The sequence below is a fragment of the Nyctibius grandis genome, chromosome 12, assembly GCF_013368605.1.
Source record: "Nyctibius grandis isolate bNycGra1 chromosome 12, bNycGra1.pri, whole genome shotgun sequence".
NCBI lineage: Eukaryota > Metazoa > Chordata > Aves > Nyctibiiformes > Nyctibiidae > Nyctibius > Nyctibius grandis.
In genome coordinates, this window is record NC_090669.1 from 1548960 (window position 1) to 1576895 (window position 27936).

At 43.7% G+C, this 27936-nt stretch overlaps 1 protein-coding gene across 1 annotated transcript; it reads left to right on the forward strand.

Moving 5' to 3' along the window:
- Positions 1–26460, forward strand: NUTF2 (nuclear transport factor 2). The gene is made up of 5 exons (XM_068411406.1): positions 1–93; positions 10295–10419; positions 13758–13829; positions 17894–17992; positions 25920–26460. The coding sequence occupies exons 2-5, from the start codon at positions 10321–10323 to the stop codon at positions 26031–26033; spliced, it is 384 nt and encodes a 127-aa protein (XP_068267507.1). The 5' UTR covers positions 1–93; positions 10295–10320; the 3' UTR covers positions 26034–26460.
- Positions 26461–27936: the final 1476 nt, after the last annotated feature.

Below are 27936 nucleotides of genomic sequence, written 5' to 3' on the forward strand. Positions count from 1 at the left end.
AGGCGGGGCGGGGCGGGGAGCGCGGGCGAGAGAGGCTGAGGGGGCTCGCGCCGCGCACGGTGCCGCCGCCGCCGCCATAGTGGGAGCTGCGGGGTGAGTGCGGGGGGCGGGTCCCCGGCGGGTCCGCGGTGGGGCGGTGGGAGCGGGCCTGGCCCCGGCCGCCCGGCACATGGCGCCGCCCCACCCCGCGCTGGCCGGCCGCGGCCCCGTGGTCCGGCCCCAGCCCCGCCGCGGGGCGCTGCCGGCAGCCGCGGGCCGGGCTGGGCGGGAGCCGGCGGCCGGAGCCGCCCTGACCTTCCCCGTCTTTGAGGCGCCGGCAGCACGGTCCCCGAGGGGCGGCGGCCGAGGCCCGGCGCCCGCGGTTACCGGCGGAGGGAGCCGCCGCGCCGCCGCCGGCTCTGCACGGGGCGGGCCGGGCGCGGCTCGGCAGGGACCCGCGTGTGGGCGGTGGGCTGAGGGGGGCGGAAGGCCCGCGGCCCCGCTCCTCCGACCGGCTGCGGGGAATGAGGGGCCTCCGCCGGGCCGAGCCCGGGCCGCAGGCTGAGGGAGCGGATCCCTGCGGCGGTCCCTGCTCCGCCGTGCTCAAGGCTTTGCCGCCGCGACGGTCTGAGGTAGCGGGACTTCTCCTCGGTACCGAGCCCGGTGCCCCGCCGTGCTTCTGCCTTGCTGTGCGGTGGAGGGAAGGTGGAGGAGGGTGAGCTCTCCCAGCGAGGAGATGGTTTGTGGAGCGCGGAGGGAGCCGTGCCCGAGTTTGCTTCGGGTGTTTTTGGCGTTCTTAACTGTATCACTGTCTTGCCAGAAGGTTGTGCGAGGACTGGAGTTAACCTGACGTGGTTGGATCGCTTTGTCACGTAGAAAACGAAAGGTTCGCGTTTCCTTGGAGTAAAGATCTGCTGTGGCCGTCTAGTTTTTACCTTGGAGTTGCCAGTTTCCAGTGTGATTCTACAAGACGTGATTTTTTTTTTTCTTCCCCCTCTATAGCTGTTGTCACTTTTTAGCTTTAAAAACAATCAAAACCGGCAAAAACGTACAGTAGCAAGGAGTGTATGTTGCATTTTATTAACATGAGATAATTTTCTGAAGTCATTAAGTCCCCAAGATGCTGTTCTGGCTGCTCATATTTAACTCCCTGTCTAAGGCAGGCTGTAATAGTACATCAACTGTTCGTTCTCATTTGAAGTCCATCACCTCCAGCGTAAAAGCGTATTTTAGAGTGGGATTTGTGGCACACACGTTGCAGTCGAACTGGAACAAAGCCCAGGTAAATGCTTGAAGAGCAATCGGTTGCAGCTCTGTTGCTTGAAAGTTAGATCCGATTGCTGCATCAGGCGCCTTCTCAAGTTGATACTGGTTTGATTTCTCTTTTTCTGGGAGGAGAGAAATTTCGGTGGTTGTGTGTGGTGACTTTTAAGTTTTCTTTTAGTGCCAACAACAAAAAAAAGGCATTTCACAGTTCTCTGTGTAGAATTAGAGAAATTACTGTATGTTGTATCATCATCAGCGAAACACATCATTAAATTAAAGTGCAATGACATTTTGGCTTACTTTTGGACTATTTAACTATTTTCCAACTGGGGTCCTAATTATTATTTCATGTTCCTTCCCTAAAAGATGGCAGGTTATTCGATAGATGATTTGAAATATATTTGCTTTAAGAGCTGTTCATTCAGGTCTTTAGAAAAATGCAAATGGTAACAACTTTCTGCAGTTCTCTCTGCTGGGGTTTCTTTTGTCTCTGTCATTAATAATAGGATTGTCAGGTTAGTGGTGGTGCGGAGTATGTTTTGTGTAAGGATTGCAATACCTATTAATAGCTGGTAACATTTGTAAATGTGATTTCTTTCAGTTGTTTTAAAACTCCTAAATATTGTGGCATCACAGCACAGTTTTGATATTTAGATTTGTACAGGACCAGTTAGTGTGCTTACATGGCATGTTTCTGGAAGCAGGACTATTGTGTGTTGCAGGGGAGAAAAAGCAAAACAAGAGGGAAAATGTGTGGATTTGGAAGGGTGAGATGGTTAGGTAGATACCATAGGAGAAGTTTTGGTGACTTTTTCTTTTTTCAGGCATATTTTGGAAATTTGGAGCTCAACCAAAGACCTGATACCAATTGTATGGAGGTGAGGTATAACAAGCCTTGCTTACACAGATTAAAAGCTTGTGGATCATAAAGCATGTTGGAGAAAATTGTCCATATTTTGAATGCTGCCAGTCAATAATAGAGGAATGCTGTGGCTAAACCTAAAATTATGGGGCAATATAATGCAAAATAGCAATGTTAGCTTAGTCCTCTTGTATTTAGCACTGCACCAAGGTATCTAGAATTATGTTTTTAGGGGTGAAAACCTTTGTGCTATCCAATTCAGGACTGCTACTTTGGCAAACATAAGACAGAAGTTGTTTTCAAATGTGCCAAACTTCACTTGTGAACCACAAGAGAACTTGCAAGGGTCAAATTGTGGTTGTTGGTAGAAGTTCTATTTCGAATGAAAAATAATACTGAATATTATTTTGCTGCTGAGTTAATGAATAAATGTGGTTAATTTTTAAATAATGAATTGGTAGAGAAAAACAGGTTATATCAGTTCCTAATTTTCTCTTGACCTGAAACAGGTGTCATGATAGTCAGAGATGGGTAGAAATATCTTATATTCTGCTGTTTCTTGGGGATTAAATGTTATGGTACTGTGCCTATGAGATAAAGAAAAACGTGGTGCTGCAGTTCCCCCCCTGCTGCCCCCCAGTATCTCCTCTGTTACTTTAAAACTGGGCAGTCTTGGGTTCATCCTGGGGAAGAGAGATGTGGCTTCAGCCTCGTAAACTTGAATTCAGTTTTTGGATTGCGGCAAGAATACTGTGGAAAAAATGCCAGATGTGTAGGATTGTGGTTGTTGCTTAATATTATGTCTTCCTATCCACTTGTATGTAATATAATATATGTCTATATATTTGAAAATCATCTCGCCTGACTCTCTGTGAGTCTGTTGGGTTGTCGGGTTGCAGAGAGGCCGAGCATCAAGCTCAAGTGAAAGCTTTTCTAGAGTCATCTCCATGCATTTTATTTACTAGTGGCCTTGTAGTTGCTGACATCTGTAACCAAAAAAATATACTTCAGGTTGGCATAATTTCTGCATGAATTTGTTTTGATGAAGTTGGAGGAGAGGAATAAAAAGACTGAGAAGGGGAAAGTCAATCTATTTTCCATATTTTTCAGAAGGAAGCGGTCTGTGTCTTGTCTCTTTTCTACTCTCTCCCTTTCCATCCTTCCACTGTTCACATATCTAGACTTAATTATTTTTAGATCTGAAAACATATTTAGAATAATTTCTTGCACAGCGCAGCCCATAGCAATTACTAGGTGAAGGTCTCTGTTGAAATCAGTAATTTCTGATTGGCCTGGAGCAGTAATTTTCGGATTGTTAACCTCCCTGGATCAGTCAGCTACTGTGGAGATGATAGCAAAGGTGCCTAAGAGAAGCACTTCTTTCTTTTGGTCTCTGAATGCATGAGCTTGCTCCTCGACTGGAAGTTTTGCAGGTTTTCAAATGGAGAAAGATTGACCACTAAGTTGGAATTTCTCAGAAAGTGGTACAGTGTTTTTGAGATAAATGACTGATGATGTATGATGTCACCAAGTAAGTTCCAGTATTTCATCACCCCGGTGTTAATGTGCATTTTGCCTGGCCTGGGCTTGTTTAGCCTAGAGAAGAGAAGACTTGAGCGGGGCTTAATCCCAGCCTCCAATATCTGTCAGACCATTGTCAAGAAAATGGAACCAGGCTTTTCACAGGGGTACGTGGAGCACAGGGGACAAAGGGCTTGAATGGGAACAGAAGGACGCAGGAGAGCTGCCCTCTGCCTGGGGACAGACAAGCATCGGAACAGGTTGCCCACAGAGGTTATGGTAGTCTCCAGCATCAGAGCTTTTGGGGCCACGGTGGATAAAGGTGTGGGCAAGCTGGTGTCATCTCCTAGCTGACCCTGCTTTGAGCTGGAGGAGGTCTCTGACAGCCTGAATTATTCTGTGATAATTTGCTTGGTTTCTTCTGTTGACAGTGTATGCGTTTGCCAAAGGGAGGTGATCTGTTATCGAGTGATTCTTGGTGTAGTTGAATAGATGATCTGTTTGAGAGAAGATTAACTGATCCCGTGATGCTGGTTCCGTTGTGTTCCTAGAAAGTGTGCACAGGAGACACTCCTATCTGTAGGTTTTAGTGGCACTAGGAAAGAGATTGAAGGAAATATAGTCCAAAAACTGCTTGCTGCTTTACTTTTTTTACTGCAGTCTAAAGCCTGCTCGCTCTTTTTAATCTGAGCGATCAAAAATATATGCATGGTAGAAAGTACATGAATAACAGGAGATGAAACAATTGAGAGCTCTTTCGTTGTCCTTATTTACTCTTGTTAATCAGCAGTGAAGGGTGCAGCAACTGATGGTCGAAATAGTGTTTGCCACGGGGTTCGCATGTACCCCTGGACCAGTAGCACCAATTTAAAGGGAGCATTGGTGCTCTTCTGTTATACTGATTTTTTTCCAATCTTCCAGAAAACAAGCTTGAATTCAGTCTTAAAGAGAATTTAGCTTTGGTGCAGTGGTGCGTAGGGCCGGCTTTAATATCCAGGGAGGGTGCTTTATTTATGGTCTGATTACTTACAGAATAAGCGTAGTTATAACTGGATAATAGGTGGCAATTTTTTTCTCCACTAGCATGTTAGAATGTATTGGTTTGAAGTTTTTCCTCTTTAAATTCTGTGTTTCCTTTCTTGATGTTCCGCAGATCAGAAAATCTTTACTAAGCGTATTTGCCTGTGATGGTTGTTCATTGATTCTCTGAACACAGCTTGTGGCGATCCCTGGGAGACTACCTTCATTTTCCTTAGCAATTTACATTATACTTCACTATCGCTCATACTAGTTGTTGTTGACATTTTCACAAAACGTTAGGATTCTTGTAGAAGTGCAGGTCTGCCGTGCTTGAATTCAAAAAGGCTTAATTTTTTTAATTGATAGCAGTAAGCTTACATATGTCCAGGTCCGATAGTGCAGTGAACGCAGCTGCTGGTTGAAACAATTCTTTGATCTTTCTCCGTCCTGCAGAGATGTGGCGATAGCCCACCTGCTCCGAGTGTTACTGGTGCTTATATGTTTCAGGAAAAGCAATCTGTTAATTTGTCTGTCAGCAGGCGACTCTTTCTACTTTTGCCAGGTAAAGAGGTGGCTTTTCCTCAGGTTACACCTCCGAGTAGCTCTGGTGATGCCGCTCGAGCAGAAAGACAGACTTCATGCTGCAACATGCTGACATGAATCGTCTCCAGGTTGTTTCATGGTTTCTTGGTTGTTGAAGGAGGCAATGAGAAGAGGTTTCATCCAGACCTTTTGCAGAAATGGGTCTTTTAAGGACTGTGCTACCCCTAGGAGTAATGGTCAGTCTTGTGTTCGTGCTGATCTCTCACACCCAGAGTTGAGGCAGAGAAGGAAGAGGTATGAATGTCGCCAGGAACACCTGAGCTGTGACGGGCAATGGGAAAGATTCTGTGTTTCTGGATTTTGTGGACAGAAAACCTGTTGCCTGAGGCCAGTGTAACCCTAGACAAATTCAAGGTCACTCATGGCCCATGTGAAGGCTCCTTTCTCTTCCAGTCCTCCCCTGCCTCATACCTTTCTTTCCTCTTTGGTGCTGCTGCTCTTTGGGTTGTGCAGTTTCATATCGTATTGGTGCCATGTGCCAAAGCAGGTGAGAGGGAGCTTAATTCAGGCAGTCATCTCCCTCCTGGACCAGCACAGGTGGTGGCACGGGACACAACAAGCTGGAGGAACCTATGGAGAAAGGGGGAAGTGAGGCTTTGGGGTATAGTGTAGCCTTGGATGATTTGGCAAGGTCAGGTCAAGCAGCAACAGAAGCACTGGGCATTATAGACTATGTGGGCTGGGCTGCCAGGATTGTGGTGCCCTGTGGAAGTCCTGTTGATGTGGGGGCTCTGTGACTGCTGTAGGAAAGCCTGGTGTCATGGGGAGCTGGGAAGTTCTGCGTGGTTTAGGGTATGAATTCCCTCTCCTGTGCTGCGGGATGCTGAAGACGAGCGCTTCGCTGCGCCTTCAGGGATGGTGTGTACCCCAAGGCGTTGTGCAGCAGCGGCAGTGCCAGGCTGAGGGATGGATGTGGGATGAAGATGCTGGGGATACCATGGTGTTTTGTAGGAAGAGATGTGTTGGAGGCGTGGTGAGATGTGTAGGGGGCTGGAGTTTACGCTTGAGGACGTGTCAGTGTGTGACCTGGCAAAGGTATTGGAAAAATTGATTTAGACGTCACTGAGGAAAAGTCTCCTGTGGAGCAGCGATCCCAGTTGTGCAGCGTCAGCGTTTACCTGTTGAAGAGAGAGTTGCTGCAGCTTTTGTGTGCTGTGTTGGGTTTCAGCTTGAGCACTGACTGCTGGGTGGTATTTGAGGTGGGGATAAATATGAGCAGGTTCCAAGAAATTGAGTAATGTGAGTTAAAATATTATAGTCTGTGTTGGTAGCTCAGCTTTGCTGCTGTGCTTCTGCGAACAAGCTGTTAATCAAATGGGCTGTGATGTTCTTAAGTGGATGAGATGAGGTAGGTTTGGTCTGAAGTGACAAAGGAAGGGAAATTAATTAGCTGAAGGAAAGTGTCTCCTTTTCTGTGGGGGATTAAGGTGGAATATCCAATAGTACAATTATACAGTGGTGACTTTCAGCAGGTGCCTTTAGAAGGACAGGTGTGCCACATCTTATGTGCACTCTAGCTTATTGAAACTTTTTATCTGGCTTAATATTGAGTGAATATTCTTGCCTCTGTAAGCAAACTTTGAGTGAACCATGGACAGATTTGGCTGGATGGCTCTGAGGCCCAGCTGTGTTGTCCTAGTGCTTGACAACATCAGAACGTGTGCATCCTTCCTAGCTTTGGAACAGACCTTGAAGGCCTTTTATATTACATTTATCTCATTAAAACATCCTGATCAATGTATCAATACAATCTTACGTGGGTTGCATCTCATTGAAAGGGAGCGGGCTTGATGACACAGAAGATCATTCTTACCTTGTTCTTTCTTTAGGTGCATCTCTAAGGTTCTTACATCTGTGATGACAGGCAGAAAACGTAAGACAGCGTGGAGGAAAAGATGACAAATGGGGAAAGGAAAATAAAAACCTTTCCAGGGAGTGTGAGGGTGTTCAGCAAAACCATATATAAATGGCACAGGAAAAAGAGCAAGGTTGTAACACAAAAAAAAAAAGTTATCATTAATTTCAGTAGCATTTTTTTTTTCGTTTGGTTCTCACTTCTGGCAAAATCAACATTATAACTGGTCAAATTTCTACTGATTTTTTTTTTTTATTTAATGGTATTTTACCTGCCAAAATACAAATACATTTTTTCAGATGGGGATAGCAAGCTAGCATACTAATTTTTAGTTTTAGAAACCATAATACTACTTTCTGTATTTAAAATAAGAATTCTGTAATTTCTTGCAGTCTCCAAGGCCTTCTCGCAGTTTCAGGATTGAACAGAAGGCATCTGGTGCTTGAGCGAGGCTGTTGTGCCTCGAGGCGTTGAAAGCCTCTGGGTCTAAAGGAGGTGCAGCGCTAGCATCCAGCTTGTTCTTGGGTCGGTGTGATGGTACAGTGGGCTGTTAAGGGTGAATACACATCGTGTGTGTGGGGAAAATTAATTTAGCAATAGCTAACTTTAGCTTCAGGAGAATAAGCTGGTGGGTTTTTGCTGTTCACTGCTTCATCTCAGTGGTAGTTGTGTGGCTGTTTAACATCAATACTGTCAACTAGATTTGCACTTGAATGTTTAGGAAGGATATCTGATAGTGAGGGGAGTTCAGGGGTTGAAGCTGAAGCTATGACGATCCATAAACAGTGAACAGGAGTGATTTTCACTTGGACTGGTGGTTGGTTCCACCGCAGCCATCCCAAACTAGACACCTCTAGGTACCTGCGGGTCTGGAATGGAAACAGCAGACTTCAAAACTAATTACTTCTGGTTTTCCAAATGAGGTGAGAGTCCTCCCTAACAGGAGGGCGGGCGTCGCTCAGTAAAGTTTCCAGGGAGTTATGTGATGGTTTTGGGGTGGTTTTCTTTCAACATAAAATCCTTTAATACAGGCTGAAGTTGTTTGATGTCTACATCTGCTCCAGGTTAGGCTGGTATGTGGGAATCGTGGATGTGCAATCGATACTTTTTCTCTGGTAAAGAAGTAGGTTTAAGTTGTTTCGGGGGTGTGTTATGTTTTGGTTTTTAAAGCTGTTGCACTCGGATGACTTTTTAATTTGTCATCTGTTTTCCCAGAGGAGTGACCACACTGGGTAAAACTCCTTCAGACTGCGTCATGTATTGCAAGTGTTAGTGGAGCTCATGTGGTGGTGACTGGTGCCAGAGTGTAGATCTTCTTGGAGCAGTTCAAATAATAGTTATGTGGCAACAAGTCTTTGAATTTTTAGTCTATATTAGTGTGCAAGGTTACAGAGTTTGATGTTGACCGTATTGCCTAGGTGGTTGATACTGAAATGAGGATGTTTAAAAATGGAATAGGTATGTTTCTATCTTAAGACCTCATCCTTGAATGAAATAAGTTTCTACGGTGCACTTGAGAGCTAGCATGCAGCCAGCATCAGTTGGGTGTCAAAAACCGTGGAGTCTGTGGCATGCTTTTGTGGTGGTTGTCACTCCCAAAGCTCCTCCTGCTGAACCTCTCCTCTTTTCACAGGCTACAGAGCATCCCTTTCTCAGCAGGGACAACCACCTTGCCAGCTCTCTGTGCTGTCACCTTCTCTGCTCCACAGATGCCAACCATTTTCTCCCTCAAGTAGTCTGGGTGTCTAAGCTCTAGCACTTGTTCTTGGTTTGTATTTTACTTTGTCAGTTGAATTGACTGCCCTGAAAACTTGTATGCTACCTCCTGCTATGCCATAAAAGATATTTGCTCTTCTGTAAGTCTGGCCAAATTTGTGTAACCTTAAAACTTCTGGCCTAGGGTTTGAACCCATTTCAGTCCCCGTTTGTATGAGTAAAGCTCAAACAGCCAAAGGCCTAAAATATGAAAAGAGCTTTCTTGTCTGACTGTGCACAGAGATCTAGGCCTGGTAATACTCGCTGGGGAGATCTTAGGAATATGTTTTTTGCTTCTCTTACAAATTTGTCAAATCTTAAACAGGAGTGTGAGTAATTGACATCTAAAGGAAGCCAAAATTACTGTCACGTCCTGTGTCCTAAAATACTTTCACCCCTTTCCAGACTCTTAGTGCAATTCAGACCTGTAGTTCGGGGGTTCCTGGTCAGGGATTGCGAAGCGGGACTAGGGGCTGAGAGATCTTGACATTTAACAAGTATAATTTAGTTTCCTTGAAGTAAACTCAGATCTTAAAATGTAATGGGCTTTGAGGGCAGCATCGTTGTGTTTTGAATTTTAGCGCAATTCTTCAGTCTTTCAGAGGGAGATCAGGATAAAGAAAAAATGAATTTGCTTTCTTGAAAAATTTAGTGTGATTATCTGTACTGATCGTGCATGGTGGTTTCTAGACTGGGTCTATCTGGACTGCTACACATGCTGTATGTTTAATCCCTCTAAAACAGAGGGATTCGTGCCTCTGAGTTCCCAGTATCTTCACTGGGAACTGCGGATTCTCACCGCTGTGAAAAATCGTGGTTTGTATCTTGAAATTACTACAGGTTCAAAGATAAATGTGGAGTGTACTTCAGCCTTAGTGACAGGACAGAAGGGGAAGGTAAGCTTGTGTTAAGCAAAGAGCTGGTGAATTAACTCCTGCTGTGTACCACTGGAAGGACGCTCTTCCTTAGGATGGCCTGTGGACGGGGAAATACCTGAGGAGCTGAATGGATAAATCAATTGGTGTAGGCCCCTTGCAGACAATCCATATTAACATGTCAGTTGTTTAGTCAGTGAGATCGAGTTGAAATAGCAGCGCTTGCCAACGTTTTCAGATGGTGTAACTTTTGAAATATGTGAATATAAGGTGTGAACACTCTTTTGTTCTTGTTCTCCACTTTTGTACGTGAGTTGCGACCTCACACTGAAATAGCTCTAGAAATCACTACATGCTATAATAATAAATTAAACCATTTGGTATCCAAGATTTTTATTTACAAAAGTTTAGGATACAGAGGTGAGATTTGTCCTAATTCTTCCAAAGAAAAATTCTGACCAGCTGAGAGGATCTGCGTTTACTGATGTGATATCCCAGCCAAATGTTGTGCTTATTTATGTGATCTTTCTGATGATTTTTTCTTTGTTTGTTTTACAGTCACTGGCATTAGGTGAGGATTCAGAATGGGAGACAAGCCTATCTGGGAGCAGATTGGGTCCAGCTTCGTACAACATTACTACCAGCTTTTTGATGCAGACAGGACTCAGTTAGGAGCAATATATGTAAGTATTTACAAAAAGGGGGCTGGGGCTCTGTCCCATTATCCATCTGGATTTCCCTGTTTTGATGTGTGGGAATACACAGGGTGGGATGGTGGGTTTTATCCTGACTCCAGAGTGTCAGTCAGTGCAATCACACTTGCTCAACTTTTATTTATTGCATTTCTTTTACATTTCACTTCTCTTTTGAGCTTTGTCTGCCATATCTATGGGCAGTCAGACTTGTAAAACCCCTGGTTGGTTGTAGACAGTGGCTTGTAGTGGAGGAGGCTGATGATCTGTGATGAAATTCTCTGTAAAAGCAAATATGCTAACCTTAGTTTGCCATTAAAGTACAGGTGTGGATTTGCTTGGATCCCTCTTGAAATGGGATGTGATTTAAGTCCTGCTCTGTGTCTAGCAGTTCATGCAGGTGTTTCTCAGATCTCATGCTGTGTTAATCCCCAGAATGTTAAAACAGATTTAAATTTTTGAATCCAGTTTAAATATTTAGACTTTGTTAAATTTAAATTCAGTTTAAATTTCTTCAAAAATTAGGTTTAAATTTTTGCTCCTTATTTGAGGCAAAACAGATTTGGTTTCCAAAATTAAAGACTCTAACTAACAAACCCAAGGAACATCAGCTTTTAGGTTTGGGGGAAGACTCCACCAGAACGTGCAAAGTGCTCTGTGTGTGGAGTTGATTACTGGTGGCGAGGAATGCTGCTGGGTGGCTGAGGCATTTCAGCAAGACACTCAAGTCTTGCAAGTCTTCCAGCAGCTTATCCTGTTTTCCTGACCTGTTTTTCATCTGCTGGATGAGTTGTATGAAGCTTCACCAAGCTCTTGAGGATTGAGACTGTTGCACAAACACCATCTGACACCCTTCCTTACAACTGAACAGTGTCCATCAGCACTGATAGCATTTGCTTTTTGGATTGTTGTGTATTTGCTGTGTACTAGATTGCTGCCTTATTTTGGCCAAGAAGCTGTGTACAGAGAGCCTATAAAGCAAGAAAAACAAGTACCCTGTGTTCAATCCACAGCTCTAAATATGAAGGCACTTAGCGGTTTCTGTCATGTTATTACCCAAACACATTCAGTCCTCAGAGGACTGGTGATAAGTACAGGCTAGTTTAAATTCCTGGAAACATGGCCTTCCACACACTGAATTCCGGGGCTTTTTCCACCCTTGGGGTCTTTCTGCCTTTCATCTTTCACTGGAGATACCTATGCAAATGGAGTTAGGAGAGCTGTTAGGCAGGTCACGATGTGTATTGTTTTGTGGAGGATGGGATGCTGTTTTGTGTGGCTAAAATACAGCAAGGTCACAACTTGTCTAAATTAGAGAAAATTCTGCAGAAATGCACTTTTACTGAGGAGCTTCAGAGACCCAGTGGGAGCAAACAAATTTTAGAGCATGCAGGAACGCAGCGAGGAGCACTTTGATTTGTTTTGCATTCCTGTATCGCTACTTCCAGAGCAAGCTTCAGTTTTCCCCTTTAGTGGTGTAATCCAAGTCGATTGAGCTTTTGTCACCTATTCCAGGTAGGGATCTGGGCCAGTCGCTTCTGCTACGAGTTGCTTGAGTTACGTGAGTTGGGGCACTAAGTCAAAGGCTTGTTTTACAGTTATCCCCTTGCAGTTGTTTTGCAGGAAAATGATGCAGCTACTTCTTTGCTCTGCTTTGGGTGTGTGGCTACTTATAATGAAATATTTTCTCATTTTTAAGCCATTTTCTCATCTGTAGGGCTTTTGGGATAGAGGAGGGGTTGCTTTTTGTTCTGGAAGCAGTTGCTCCCAGATTGTTGATGCAGCAAGTGGCTATGGAGGTAACCTATAGCAGAGAGTCAGGTGGACACTAATTAGGTACGATGTGAAGTTGTAGTGTGTTTCAGGAAGAGCAGATTTCCTCATCAACTTAATCTATGTCCTCTGCTGCTCTTTGAAACATCAGGAGGGTCCTGTGCCACTGTGTGCTCACCTGCTGATTGCTGAGGTGGATTCAGTAAAGCAGGTTCTGGGTCTCCTCTGCTTTTGTGGCTTTCGGTGTTTGAAGGCTGTAGTTTGAACACTTGAGAGGACAGCCTTGTTCCCTGGTACCATCACCTACCTGGCTTCTCAGGTTACCAACGTCAGGGGTTGATGTCATGTAAGATGCAAGTGGTGTCAACCAGGTGACTTGCTGTGTGACTTTAGATTACACAATCTTAGTCTTAATTCCTCCTAAAAGGAATGTGTCCAAACCCAAGAGGAGGTTGTATTCAGGGGCTCTTCATACTGTTTTTAGTTGCATCTGTGACCCTGAAATGCTTCGTGCTGTTGCCCCTGGTCCCCTGGTTTGTTCGTTTGGCTCTTGCTGTGCTGTATAGTTCCTTCTGATGGTACATGGAGAACCAGAAGCTTTTTTTAGAGTGGTTGTGACTGTTGTGCAGGTTCAGGACAGCATGTGTGGCTGAAAGTGGCTTTGATGCGGTGTGGGTCAAAAACAGGGCCTGGAAAATCTACCAGAGAGCATGCAAATGGAGTTCTTTGGAGCCTGGTGTTTTCTGCTGAGACATTCAGAGCTTCAGTGGGAGTTGAAGACTGGATGGGAAAGAGCTGGGAATCATGTTCCTGGAGGTATTTAAACTCACAAGGGTGGAAGGAGTGGCCATCTGTGATAGAGTGCACAAAAACTTGGGTTATCAGGTATAGGGTGAGGGTGCTGTTTGGAGATGGCAGCAGGCAGACGTTGAGTTCAGTGGAAACTGAGATAGGATATTGTGACTCTGGTTTAAACAGAGTATCCTAAGGTGAACAGAAAGCTTCTCGCCTGTTGCTGTTGCACCTGACATAGCACGCTCAGAACACCATCCTTCATACACTGAAGGAGACTGAAGCACCTCAATCACTTCATGCCGCACAGGACAGTGATAGAAAACCTTTAGAGGTACATTCTACTGTTCTGGGCGTGAGGAATATATGCAAATCACTACCCGAGGGAAAAAAAAACACCTGGTGGTGCAACTCATTTTGTCAGGTTTCTTCATATATTTTGGGCTCTCTACATGCTTGACTCTGTGTCCATAGCATTATTTTTTTTATAACCTTTAGATTTTCTTCTGAAAGCTAACTTTGATCCACAGGCATGAACTTTTTTTGCTAGTAGAATCATGATAAGGAAATTTAGTCTACTTAATTTCTAGTTGATTATTCCAAACTTTTTCACTTACTTTTGGTGGTTTCTTTCCACCTCCCTTTGAGGTAGTTTCCAAATAGCTGGATTCTAAGGACATAAGCCAAGTAAACAAAGTCTCTTACCAGAGTTGCTTAAGGGTTACCTGAGCAAGTTGATGAATTTGTTTTTGTTTTCCCCTCAGATTGATGCGTCATGCCTTACGTGGGAAGGACAGCAGTTCCAGGGCAAAGCAGCTATTGTTGAAAAACTCTCTGTAAGTCTGTAACCCTTATGGGATGTTTTGGGAAACGGTTCTGAAGACTATAAATTAATTGCTTCTGAAAATTTGATTTCTACTTCAGCAGTTTAAAGCTCTTGAACATGGGACTCCTGCTTCCAACTTTTAGTCTTCAGAAAATGTTACTTGTGATTTAATTGTGTGTAGTGGGCTGTGGCTCTGATGGTGGGATGTTAATTAACTCCGTTAGTTTGCAAGGCTATTTTGTGACTGCAATTGCATTTGACAGTATTGATTTATTTGTAAAAAAGTATTGTTCATAAGCTGACCCCGTGACCTAGAGGAATGAAAGGTGTTTTTTTTGTTCTTTTAAAGCATGCCAAGAAAGTAGCAATAGCCAACCTGTTATTTGGGTCTGCCTGTGATAGAGGCTAAGCACGTTATTGCAAGGAACAATTTGTTTTCTGATACATAAACTGCAAGTAAGTTCTGTAGTGGAGAACCCGACTTACCCTCAATGAAGCATTTGTCAGCTGTTCTGATATGAGCAGTTATGGTTCAGGACTTTGAAACCAGCGCTTCCTCTTCATCAAGTGAGAGGAAAGCATTTCTTACTGTCTAGAGGTTGAAACTCTCCCTCCATGTTCATTTAGTTAAACTTGGAGTAGTTTTATCTTTTTAAGTAAATTCATGCTTCTGTTATAAAACTTTTAAGCTGTCATGAGACTAGAAAGTTTGTTTCTCTTGCAAGATAAGTGGAGGACATGCTTTGGGTCCTTGGATGTTCTGCTCAGAGAGTGGTTTATCAGGTACATACACCATTTTTACTATGCATTGAGAAGAAAAATCTTTGTTAACTTGGACACTTGTCTTGTTGCACAGCTACTGCCCCTGTGTTTTGGAATCACTGCTTTCATCCAAGACATCTTTAACTGTGAAGGCTGAGGTTTGCCCTTGGATCTGTGTTTTGGGTGCCTGCGTTGCCTTTGAGAAGGCCACACACCTCAGAATAGCACAGCTTGCAACTGCTCGCCTCTAGATGAGGAGATACTCAAGCTCCAGAGTTGCTTGTTTGTGTACTCGGTGTTCTTTAGACTTCTGGGCTAGCAGCCATTTAGATACCCAACCAGCTAAGCATTTGCTTGGCCACAGTGCCTCAGACTGCTGCCTTGGATCTGGCTCAGTGCAGATCGGCCCCTTTCCCACCAGAGCGCTACTCATCTTTGCCTTCCCTGGATTCATGTGCCTGCTGCACAGTCTTGCTTGGTGAGTGGAGGCATGCTGCTTTGCCTCAGTGAAAGTTTTTCTGACCTGTATCCATCTGCCCAAAGTAAGGAAGAAATGCAGTAAAATTATTCCATGCCCTTCCACTGCCATGGCTCATTGTGGGGCTCTGTCGGCTTACCCTGGCTCTAATGTCTTTCAGCACACCTCTGTCAGCACTGAGCTACTTGGGCTCTGTTTGTTGTGTCAGCTTCATGTGCTCACCTACTCTGGTACTTCTGGAGCTTCTTAGTTGAGCAGATCACTGGAAGTTTGACGCTGAAATTCTTCTGTGCCTCTGCAGTCTTGTGTTCTTCAGTGCCTGGCTGATGAATCAATGTAAGCACCAAGAGGCAGGATTTTCTTTTACCACAAGTTCTCTGCTGTGTAACAGCAACACTATGGCACCTTTTCAACCTGCTCTGTCAGATGATGTTAATACAGTAGGACACAGTTGTGAAGACATTGCTTTGCCAGCACTCTGCACCTGTACCTTGTTACAGAGTGGGAGTTGATTCTTGTTCCTTTTGTCTTCATTGATGCTGGACTTAGGAGTTGTTTCAAACAGAGTGACTGTCCTAATCAGGGGACAGCCTGATTTACATTGAGCATTGGAGATAATCCTGTAGTTCTATGAGCCTCCTGGTCCAAGGAGGAAGCTGGGACAGGCAGCTTTGTTGCTGGGAGTGTGTTTAAGCTACTTTATTGTTGCAGAATTTCTCTTACCTGACTTCAAGGAGGATTCCATGGTTTTTGTAGTGAAAGCCCAGACAAGTTTTAGTGTCAGAGGATACTAAAAGCCTCAGTTGTTGTGTGGCTTCTCACTTGCTAGTCGCTTTTATTGTACTCTTCATATCAAGAAATACTTCTTTCCAGTGCAGACGGATGTCCGTAAGCATCCATCCTTTTGAAGTAGCTTCTCTCTGTCCTAAAAATCAATGTTTTTTCCTATCAGCTGACCCTACTCTTTCCAGTGGGATTTCCCCCACTTTGTCACCTGAGGAGTAGCTCACTGCTGGCCAACCATTGGGGTCTTGTTCTCTGAAGGGGCAATCGGATACTTGAAACAGGCACCATCTTACCCAGCCTTGTGTTTGGTTCCTCCTCACCATTTTGCAGGGCTCTTGACTGTGAAGCCTTTCCTTCCTCCCTGTCTTCTCTCCCCAGTCTCACCTCTCATTGGCATCTTGTCACATTGGAAGCTGGGTTCTGGATACAACCGCATTCATTCCCCTTCATCTGTCTGCCTTTTCAAGAGACTTTTCTTGCAGGACTCGTTCAACAAGAAGCTGTTGTGCTGAGGTGAGACCAGGTTTCATAGTACTCCCTTTTGTCAAAGGAAGGCTGTGCAATGTCCCAGCCTATGCTTGTGCAGGCTGTGTGTGCATGTTCAAGTTTGGGATGATGACCCTGGAAAATATTCTGCTGGTAGTTCAGAAAAGACTGGTCTGGATTTTTTTTTTTTCCAGTTACAGTATGTCTGTTCCATATTACAAACCAGTGACTCACTTTGCAGTTCATGGTAGGTTGAGATTGTTCTCCCAGCCAAGACGAAACACTGCAGGCTTTATTAGAGAGTGTTCTTGAAGAGTGTCCCTCTGTGATTAGAGGGCTGCTCTGTACACTTCCTCTGCTTCCCCAGGTACTGATCCTCCCACAGTTTGTGTTCTCTGTTATCCGAGGATTTAGCTTCCTGCTATTCTTCCTGAAGCTTTATGCTTGTCAGGGCCAAGTGTGTACTTCACATCCTTGACAGCAGGACTCGGGTCTCCAGTTCTTGTACCTAGGCCTTCTAGGAAGTCTTTCAGGCTCCTTCCACTAGAGTGAAATAAAGAACTTGTCAAAGCACGTGCTTGAGTCTGCCTCAACCTGTTAACAAATGGGGGAAACGAAGCAAAGGCATTGAAGTACAACCTGAGGTTTAAATGACCACATGCTGCTGTCCTGTGCAGTGGATGGACTCTGGGTATCAGTCGTGTGGTCGCTCAGAGCTCCATCTGTGCTGAACTGCCACTTCTAAAGCATCTGGCATTGATGGAGCTTTTGATAGAACGGTGCCAAAATTGCATTTTGTGACAGGACTCCGAGATCCCCTAGATATTGGGTGTTCACTGCTTGGGGTCATCCGTGGTTGGAATGCGAATGTGGTCTAAGTTGAAAGAGAGGAATTGCTCCCCAACGTCTGGTGTTTCTCAAGGTGTGGTCCTTGCACACTTAGCTCCAGACATGCTTGCATCTGCTAAATGAGCATGGAAAGCTTTTTTCTTTTCAATGTGTGTGAGTTTGATCTCCATCTCTTCCTCCTTCTCCCCTGCTCCTGCCTGGTACATGGCAAAGATGGTGCCTGTTGCTGTGTTGGTTCCCCTCAGGTGCTGTTACAAAGGAAAGGGGAAAAAAAAAAAGGAAAGGTGGATATGTGGATTTCAAGTCATGGACACTGGTTCTTGGCCAACCACCTTTCCTTTGCATTCATAGTCATTTTAACGAAGAAGCAAATTTGGAGTTGTCTGGTAAATAATCTTTTAACACTGTTCAGAGCAGAGAAGGTTTGTGCCTTCATCATATGAACTTTCAGCTTGTAGGTGAACTGAAGCTCTTCAGGCAGCGTAATTAGACTAGGAAAAGGTACTGCTTAACATATATCATGTCTGGGGGCTTGAAAAACACAACTGTTGTGATCGACCCAGCCTGAGTAGTGTTGAGTTGCAAAAACTCTCCCTGCAGTACTACCAAAATAGTCTAACACTTTATAATGTTGGATTTGCTCGATCTGTGTTTTGTAAGGTAAATAATGCAATGCCTATACGCTTCCTTATTTTACTTTCTTTTCATTGTAGAGCCTTCCTTTCCAAAAAATACAACACAGCATCACAGCACAAGACCACCAGCCTACACCTGACAGCTGTATACTCAGTATGGTAGTGGGACAGCTTAAGGTAAACTCTTTCCATTACAGGTTAACAAATGCTTATGTCTTAGATTTTTTTGCAGGATTCTAAATCATCCCATTTTGAAAAACATTAAAATGCTCTCTTGGGTGGGGAAGGAACACTGGTAAGCTTACGTTGGGGCGTCATTCTACTGTTCAAGACTCTCAAGAAACTGCTCATCCCTTCAGATAACTAGCACTAGGTAATCCACCTGTAATTTGACAGTCATATGTTCCTGCCAAGCAAAGTACCACGGTTTTTACTGTGCATACAAATATATGGGCTCTCTGGGAGCATCAATATTTCCCTTACCCCAATGCAGGAAGGTTTCGGTGTCCTCTGCATTTAAAAGCATCGTTAGTGTTTTTGGACAATATAAACACATCTAGTTAATGCGCTCTGATGTAACGTATGCATCGAGCTGTGATGTAGCAGGCATTTTTTGTTAGTTGACAAGCCTTCAGTAAGACTTTTCTTTGTTGTCACAGGACACAAGAATACAGTCCTGGTGTTAATGCAGTCCAGTACCTTTGTAGTCAAAACTGGTTCAGCAATGAGCTCAAATGCTGTTGAAACGGCTCCTTCTTATGAAGAAGTTGGATTATTACATAAGTTGGCTGTAGTATGATTACATTGCTGTTTGTTATACTACTGAACGGTGTAAACTTACCCAGTCTCCTGTTCTTTTGAGGAAATGTTGCATCTGAATATACCAGGGCTACGACTTGTAAACTAATGAGGTTACTTATTAATGAAAGAAGTTGTCCTGAGATTGGCAAAAAATATCCTATAGTAAAGTCAGCTGTAGGCAGGACGTGCTCACAGTGAGCAGTGTTTGTTTTAAAAGTGTGAAATTACATAGCAATAGTTAAAATTATCAGAGTTGGTTTGGTCCAGCCATGCTGTCAAGTGAGGACTCTTAAGCCATCCAGTCTCTAGAGTTACTTGAACCCAGTTTCTTTTAAAAATAGCTGTTTAGGTTTCCTTTTCCCATTGACTCCGAATGGCACCTCCGGTATCAAAACATTCAACCTTGCACTGACTCTGCTGTTAACTGAGCAAACGTAGGACTGAAAGTTTGAATCTGCTTGCTTAGCTATTCTCCTTAATTGTTTTGGGCTGGGTGGTTGAGAAGGGCAGTTCCCAGTGTATTGCATCCACTTCTAAGCCTAACATCGACAGCTTTGGCTCTCATTAAAGCTGCTCCTGCTTCCTAGCTGTAAGTTGGGTTCCAGCTTTCTTGTTGCTCAATCCCACCTGCACACATTCTATTGAGGGAAGAGCCACACGTGGCCACGGAAAGCACTGAATTGCAGGACAGGTATGGAGTCAGATGTGCTGATCTCATCTGGCTTACTCTGGGGTGTGCACAAAACTCAGTGATGTGACCAAGACTTTTTGACTCAATGTCTTGGACCAGTCCCATCTGCACCTGGTTTTGCACAGTCATGTTTTTAAGGTTATTGCACAATAACGAAGGAGATCGCAGCTTGCAACAGTGATTGTGTTGAATCCTGTGGCAAAATACCAAGTTCTTAAAGATTCTGTAAAGAATTTGGGTTTTCTTGTCCTTTAGTATGGTTGTTAGGGTTGGAGATACAATCCAGAGCTTTCCAGAAATACCGTGGCTTGGAGTAGTATTTCTTACTGTGCTGTTTTTCAGCTGCAAGCTCAAATTATTTAGAATAACTCAGGGATCACGTGATAGTGTGTCTAGGTACTTGGAAAGAACGTACTGGATTAAAGTATGCCTACTGTCATGATCAAATCCAGCTTGTTGGTGAATTTTTAGTAGGAGAGGCAACATTTTTCCATTCTGCGTGTGTATATGTCTTGAATCTTAGCTTTAAAAAGCTCATTTTAATGCCTGGAAAATGCTGCTCCTCACTGAGGAAGTGTCCAGAAAGTCAAAGTCGACTTATAACTTTGACTTGTTGCTTCTGCCTTGTGTGATACTTGTACAGGTGGGCAAATGAAATAATCAGTAAGTCTGTAGCATGACATGAACATGAACCTGGCTGTCATATGTAGAGAATACTTTATCTTGGGCTAATATGTACGTGTTGACAGCCATTTTAATGCATCTCAGTGCTGTTCTGATGCAGTACAGTAACTGAGAACAACTGGGTTCAGTTAGTGCATTTTATCAGGTGGCTCATCTGTAGCTCCCCTTGAACAGGGCACACTTTAACATGCAGAGACAGAGAGGCACACTTAGTTTTATTTAAAGGTTGCCTTCTTAATGGTGTGGCCATTCTGCACAGCTCGCTTCTGTTGGCCTGGAGGAAAACTGTAGAGAAATTTGCATAAGGAAGGGGACTTTCAAGAGCATCAGGAGCAAGGTTTGAAGGGAAAAGCTGTGCTTCCTGCTTACTATTCAGTTATCCTCTTCATGGGACTGCGAGCCAAGTTCTTCAAAACCCAGAACAATTAATGCATGTACTTTTGAATCCTCTGTGTTTTTTTAAAACTTGTGTTGTTTTATGTAGTGAAGGAGCATGCATAATGCTTTTAACAGAGCAGTCCAAGAAAATAATACTGCTGAAATACCTGTGACATGCCCTTTCTAAGAAGTCATTCTTGGCGTGATATTTAAACGGATTTTCTGAGTTGCTAGTCCCAAAAGTTCAGAGGAAACTCATTCTTAAGTGAGCTGGGCACATCTTGTATTTCTTAAACCATTATATTTTGATCTTGTTTGATTTTAGGGGGTAAAAAAAAACAAACCAAAGCAGAAAAACCTTCTACTCTCCCTGCATATACTGTGGAGTGAACTGCTACCAAATTGTCAGCTCAGCCTCAGCTCTCTTTGTAACTGTACAAGAATAGTTCTGAAGAAATAATGAGGCTAAGAGCTATTACTGTCAAACTCTGTATTTCCTTTACCAGAGTGTTATGCCTTAAGGAAATCTGCAGGTTTGGGTTATTTGAAAGCCTTTGGCCTCCTCTGCTGGAGGGGGATTTAACTGGGGTCAGTTGAAATCATCCCTGCCCTGTGACAAGGTCAGGATGTGTATCTGCCTCTGTGCTGCTCCAGTCTACAGCCCAGCATGCTAATACCAATATGAACTGTAAATGAAAAAAAAAAGAACATCTTTTGCAGCAGAATAATCATCTGCACTGAGGGGACCGGACACAACAGCTGCTTGGAGAAGATGTTGGAGAATAATAAAGCAACTGAGTAGGGTGAATGTCACTAGTGAGGATCCCTGGCAGAAGCACTACAGTAATCACTTTCACTGAAAAGCTTATTTACAAGTAAACATATGAAAGATCCCTTTTAATGGATGTTGGGATAGGTAGTAATGTGGTTTTTAATCCTGTTGTAGAGGTACAATAAATATACCTCCACTAAATATACCTCCACTTAATCTAATTCTATTATTTTTTATTGCTGTTCATTGTCTGAGTGCATGCTTGCTTGCTTCAACTAGGAGGAGTAAGCATCAGTGTAAGCCTTTAGGAGTGAGTTTCATTTGGTGTGATGCTCCTTTGCCAGTGTTCATCCAGAATGTCACCCAGTATTTTCACTGTGCTTTACCTCATAACATATTTCTCCTGTCATGCTCAGGCAGATGATGACCAGGTTCTAGGCTTCCACCAAACCTTTTTGTTGAAAAATTTGCAAGGTGCCTGGGTGTGCACCAATGAAGTCTTCAGGCTAGCCCTCCACAACGTATAACCCTCTGCCTTACCTCTCTTCCATGCAGTCCTCGCTGTCCTGGTTGAGTAAGGAGTGCTCTCTTCTCGCTCTTCTGTCACTTGAGCTGGGCTGAGAAGCATGGCTGTGGCTTGTGCGTTCTCAGAGCAATGTGGCAGATCTGTGGCTCTCCCCCAGAGCGTGAATTTTGAAGTGATGGTTGCAGAATTAATTGTGAAGAACTAATTGTTATGCGGTGTTTCCTAGTCTTAAAAGGGAAAGGAAATTTGCAATTAAAATCACTGGATGTTTTTGTAATGCATGCTGAACACTTAAAGCGTTGCTTAAAGCCTGTTAAATGAGGTTTAACCTGCTATCTTGAGTAATTAGCCTTTCCTTTGAGATAAGGATAGCTGCAAGCCTGCAGCTCTATCGACAGTTGCTGTGGGGTGCTGGTGAAACAGTAAAACTGTCTCTGAGCAGACAAGAGGAGAAAAGTTGTGCAGTTAAACTTGAATTGCAAAGTAGTGTTGCATCTAATACTCTGACATGGCCCACGGCTCAGTGAGCTGAGAACTTTCTACAGTTTTTGAGCCTCCAGGTCAGAAGGGATGTAGAAAAACTGGAAGAGGTCAAAAAGCTGCCAAGATTGCCAGTGTTGGAGAGCTTGTGGAGCTGGGAGAGGAGGCGGCTAAGGGTGATCTGCCTGAAGTGTAGTTGGGAAGTCTTCAACTACTTTCCACCCACCTGAAAGCAAACTGTTCTCGGTGGTGCCAGACAGTGTAGCAAGGAACAGTGGTTGCAAACCGTAACTTGGGAGGTTCAGATTGGACACAAGGGAAAGATTTTCACTGGAAGGCTGAAACCCTGAGCAATGGTGCCTGGGCACCTTGTGAAACGTCTGTTCTTGGAAGCTTGAAAGATTCTGCTAGACAAAGCTGTGGCTGATGCAATGCTGCTGGTAATCCATGCTCACGCTGAGCGTGAGGCTGGACTGGAAACCAGAGGATCCTTCCAATCAGATTCTGTTACTCTCTTTTATTTTTATTTTAATTCAAGGATGTCATGAAAGAATTTGAACTGCATAAAGGAAAACTTTGTAGGAGAAATAAAGCCCCTGTGTTTCAAGCCTGGGCTCACATCTGGAATGCAAATTTTGAGTTGGACATAGCTGAATTTGGAGTGGAAAGTAAGGGTAAAGAGTTCCAGTGAGGTTATCTGAGCTGTGATGAAGATCCAAAATCAAATGGGACAGGATTAGTTGATGCCTTCTAGAGCACCTCAAGTCACTCAGCTGTGGGTCTTTGCTATATGTTAATAGCACGTATTCAGAATTTTGGAAATGGACTATAAAATACTTGATTCATGTTATATATAGTCTAGGATTTTCCTTGTTTTTGAAGTATGCTGCTCCTCTGTGCTGTGAAGACATATCATGAAAGGAATAAAGAAAGCAATCATGTCTGACTTCATTGTGGGAATTTGCCATGCGTACAACAGCAAGTGTTTGGGGAAGAATTCCCTTTTCTTTTAATCTTTTTTCCTATGTCCAGTCCTGAATTGCACAAGAAAGGAGGAAATTCTCCTCAAGCCGAAGCACTAAGAGTTGCAGTGCAGCTAGGCTTATTAGAAATCGAGGAAACCTACACTAAAACTAGTCTGGTGGTGGTATTTTTTTTTCCCAGAGGTATATTTTTAAATTGTACTCATGTCAGTAACGACGTGCTCAAATTTGGTGTGAAAGTGACTTATGCAACTTCTAACAGATGCCTCAGTGACCTAAAGAAGAGGAGACCATAGGGCAGCTGGGAGTACACTAAATGCTTATTAATAGTGTTGATTAGAAGGGATTCAAGCTGAAATGATTCTGCCTGGCTGGTTAAAGTAAGCCATTAGAAAGGAGCTGACACAAATATGAAGTCATTCCAACTTAGTCAAAAGGAATAGCATTAATATGATGCTTTATGAAGGCATATGTCAGACTTTAAGGCACAGCTCAGATGCTACTCAGTTTTCTTAAAAATTCCTTCATGTCCAGGAACGTACCAACTATTGAGCAGTAGTGAGACCGTCCTAGGATGTAAGTGTTGTCTTTGATACATAGGAGAAGCTAGAAAAGGCATAAACCCATGGACATAAACCCACAGGCCCCCTCTTGAGGAGGGATATGCAAGCATCTTTTCTGGGCAGATCTAATAAGGATAATACTCCCCCTGAAATAATTGGCACGACTGCTGTCATGTGTGCTAATGAACTAGATGGACGGCTGGTCTCATCCAGCATCGTTGCTCGTGTTCATGCTGTGCTGATTGTTACGGAGCCTCTGCCTAATGCAAAAGAAGGCGTATATTGGCGTGGCAGAAAGCTGCCCAGTTCATCAACTGGTCAAACGGTGACTTTATTGGCACTTGCTTTGCTTGAGGATTTTTCTTCCATTCGTTTGCTGAACACTTGGTCTTGCTCATACTTCTGGCCTTACTTGTTGCCACCTTATTTTCTGGCTGTAGGAGAGTAGTTTCCTCCTTTGCTTTTGCCCTTCCTGATTTTATAGTGATTTCATATTTTGCCCGTTCTCCCCACCCTGAGCACATTTTTGCAAGCTAGGGTATCATATTCAATCTCCTTCCTTCAGTAGGAAACTGTCTTGTAGCTGGATCATCTTTCTTCTCCTTCCCTGGCCTTTCCTTACTGTATCATTTTAATTTTTTTAAATTCTAAGAAATGCATGCAGGATTTGGTATGTGGGTGCTTGCAGTTGCTTACTTACAGGATTTGGTTCTTTGTTCCTTTCCTAATAACTGCTAACACTGTGCTTGCCTTGGTAGCTTTTGAGCTCTTGGATGGTTTAAAAAAAAAAAAAAAGAAAAATTGTCCCTCATGATTTCAGTAGCACTTTCCTGAGAGGCAATTGCTAATCTAGGGCCCTTTTTGGTTTTCCTCTGTGGATTAGCATACACTTGCTGAAACTGCCCTTCATCTACACCATTGTATTTCCTGGGCAGTTGTCGCTGTGAAATCCTTGCAGTGGTTTTGGGTTTGGATGCTGCTTTTACGTGCACTTGATCCTACCAGTGCTCTGGCAGACTTGCTGTTCTGTGATAACTGATGTTCTTAAAGCTGACTTGTTTCACATTGTTTATCACTTACATGAATATTCCTTCTTTAAGTAAAGATTTTTTTTTTATTTTGTACTCTGCTTTGCTCTTCAGCCTTTTCATTTGCTGTGCTTGGTGGACAGCAGCAGAGCACGGAGAGTAAACATTCAGCATTTTGACAGTCTGTTTCATGTGCTCCTCTGGCTGCTGCTTTTCAATGCTTTTTTTTTTTTTTAAGCGTTTCCCCCCTTTTCTGAAGCTGAATGGTTGTGTGCTGAAAGAATAGAGCTTAAAATCCTCCCAAAACGCTGAACTGAATACACTATGGTCAGTATCAGAAGATTGTTTTGTAGTGAGGTCCTGTGCGCTGTTCAGATTAAATCCTATTGTGTGATTTCCAGCTGATTTGGGAATCGTTTATGTTGTTTTGAGGCTTTCATTCCTGCATGATGTCTCTGAGGAGACTGGTAAACATTAGGGGGGAGAACTACTCTCCCTCTAATACTGTTTTCTACTTTTATAGTAATGTAGTAAATACAGTGCAGACACTATAACCTGCCTAGATGAATTGTGACAGGCAGGAGCTGAGGCAGTGCTGCAAAGATCCCTGTGCTTGGGACAGCTCGTTGCAGCTACAGCAGAGACTTCACTCCCTCTGAGCAGTGAAGTGGAAGTGGGAAGGACAACGTCGCTGGCCAGCTGTACCTGCTCTGGGCAGGCTTTTGAAAGCCTCGATCATTACCTAGATCATTCAGACAATGAATTGATACTGACTTCTGCAGAAACTCCCTTCTGTCGTCAATACAAAGTGCAGCAGCTACAAACTAATTTTAAAAGACCTTGTTTTATGCTTGGTTCCTGAGCAAAGCCCAAAGAAAATTTGTGATTCGGCCCTGAGGCAGGCACGCTCTTATCAGTGTTGTGAAGCTGCTGGAATGAGATGTCTGCAAGTGTTCCAGAAAACCCCAGCTTCAGATGCCCTTGCGGGATTTCTGTGTCGTTGGGCCACAGGTGTTTGTCTGCAAAGCACCTTGGGACAGAGCCTCTGGTTGTGTTAGTCTCTCTTGGGGTACTAGGCATCTTACAGCATGTGACATCACTGTTAATGTTAGCTTTTAAGTCGTCTTATCATGAGTTTTGGAATACGTTTCTCAAAAAAGAGCTCTTTGAACTTTTTTTTTTTCCTCTCTTTCTACAGGCTGATGAAGATCCTATCATGGGATTCCACCAGATGTTTCTATTAAAGAACATCAACGATGCCTGGGTTTGCACCAACGACATGTTCAGGCTAGCATTGCACAACTTCGGCTGAGCTGGCAACCCCGAGGCACCCATGCTTTTTTTTTTTTTTTCCCCCCCCTTCCTCTTCTCTTACTGATATTATTCACACTCACGGAACATTCCAAATATCATACACAAACTTGCAGCACTGCAGAGAGTGAACAAGCAAGACCTGTGACCTGCCCTTCTGCTGAGTTTACATTGTCACTAGATGAGTTTCTTGTGCATGATGTTTGGAAGTTAGACTTAGCTGCATTTGACAAGAGAAATTTGTGTTGTACCAGCATGCCTCGGAAAGAATTTATAATGCAAAAGGTTGTTGTTTATGTACTGACAAGATGCTCTATAACCCAAAGAAATGAAAGAACAGCAGCCTGTACAGCCCAGATACCGATTTGTTCAGATGTTTCAATGCTACGTTACACAATAAAAACATGAGATTTTCTTAACAGTTTAAATTGTTTTAATGAGTTGGATATGGAGTATATGGTACCGCTTGGTTTGGATACCTCTGTCTGCATGGTGAGGAAATGTTCACAGACCTAAAGCTCTCAAGCTGAAGAGCACGTGATAATTTTACCAATGAAGGCAGTTCAGATATGCCTTTGGCCATACAACTTCTTTTTCCCTCCCTCTCAGCAGCTTTGATACCAGAGACTTCTAGCTCAGTTTTTAACACTGACAGGTTAGCTCTCAGCCATCGTATTTTACCAAGGCAAAAGCCTAAATTATTGCACAAAGATGACAACAGTCATGGTAGCCTGTAGTTAATCTTCATGACGTCTGTTATGTCCACCCTCAAAGGTGAACAGGGCAGCTGTATTTTCACAGGACGTCAATCCAGCGCTGCCCTCCTGCAGTTTGTATCCAGCTCTAAAGCCCTGGCCCTGTAGTGGCCCTTCCTGACGATTTGGGCTGACTGGTAGTACTGTGTTTGCAGGGGTTTCCAACATGGTTGGCTGTCCTGTGCCTTCCACCCTGGAGGTGGCGATGTTCCACCGCTGAAGGGGTTTATTCAGTTTATCTTTCTGGCATAGAGATGGGACAGGAGCAGAATCACACCTGCTTTACCCTCAGACCTCACTAAGCCATCAGGCCCCGGTTTTCAGGGGCTTAGCACGCCTCACTGAGCTCGCTGTTGCAGTATGTGAGCTTGGCCTTTCCCTTTTTGAAACTCATCAGGAAAGCTGGGGATGGGGCGTGCTCAAGGTGGTCAATTCTCCAGTCTGGCTGCTTTGGCCTTTGAGTTGTAACGGAGCTTTCTTGGAAGCTGATGTTAGAGCCTTCCCTTTGGTATTGCAGCATTCTTGCATATTCCCTGTTTCAAATGCAGGACTGTTCTGTCGCTGCTTCTATGCTATGAAAGTCACGCTCAAAATTAATCACTTGAAGATTAATTTCTTAATTAATTTCAGTAGAAAGAGGCATTTCGTGTGGTCACTGCTAAGCAAGGATCCTCTGTCATAGCTCCAGATCTAAATGAAGCCTGGCAGAGGAGGGGAGATCTAAGAATAGGCCTGGCTTACGCACCCTGCCCTGCAGCAGGATCTAGTCCATGAGGTCAGGGTAGTCCTTTGAATAACAAGCTCAATGAGCCAAGAGAGAGTTTGCTTAAAAGGCAGGTTCAAGGAATGATACATGTGGCAGGTGTTAGTTTAAAAACTATGTAAAATGAGATTCTTTTAGGCCATTAAAAGTTCAAAGCAGTTATGCCCTGAAATTGGTCACGTAGCTACTTCTGGGGCTCTTTCCTGCCTTTCTTCACGTGGTCATTCACTCCTGGTTCTTTACCTGGAAGAGACAAACAGCAGTGTTTCTAAATCAATATTGCTTATTGTTTTTGAGCTCTGCATGTCCATTTTCAGCCCCAATATATGTGGACACAGTTGCTGTGTCTTTTGTTTTACATATCCGTGCTTACTGCAAGTGTAAGG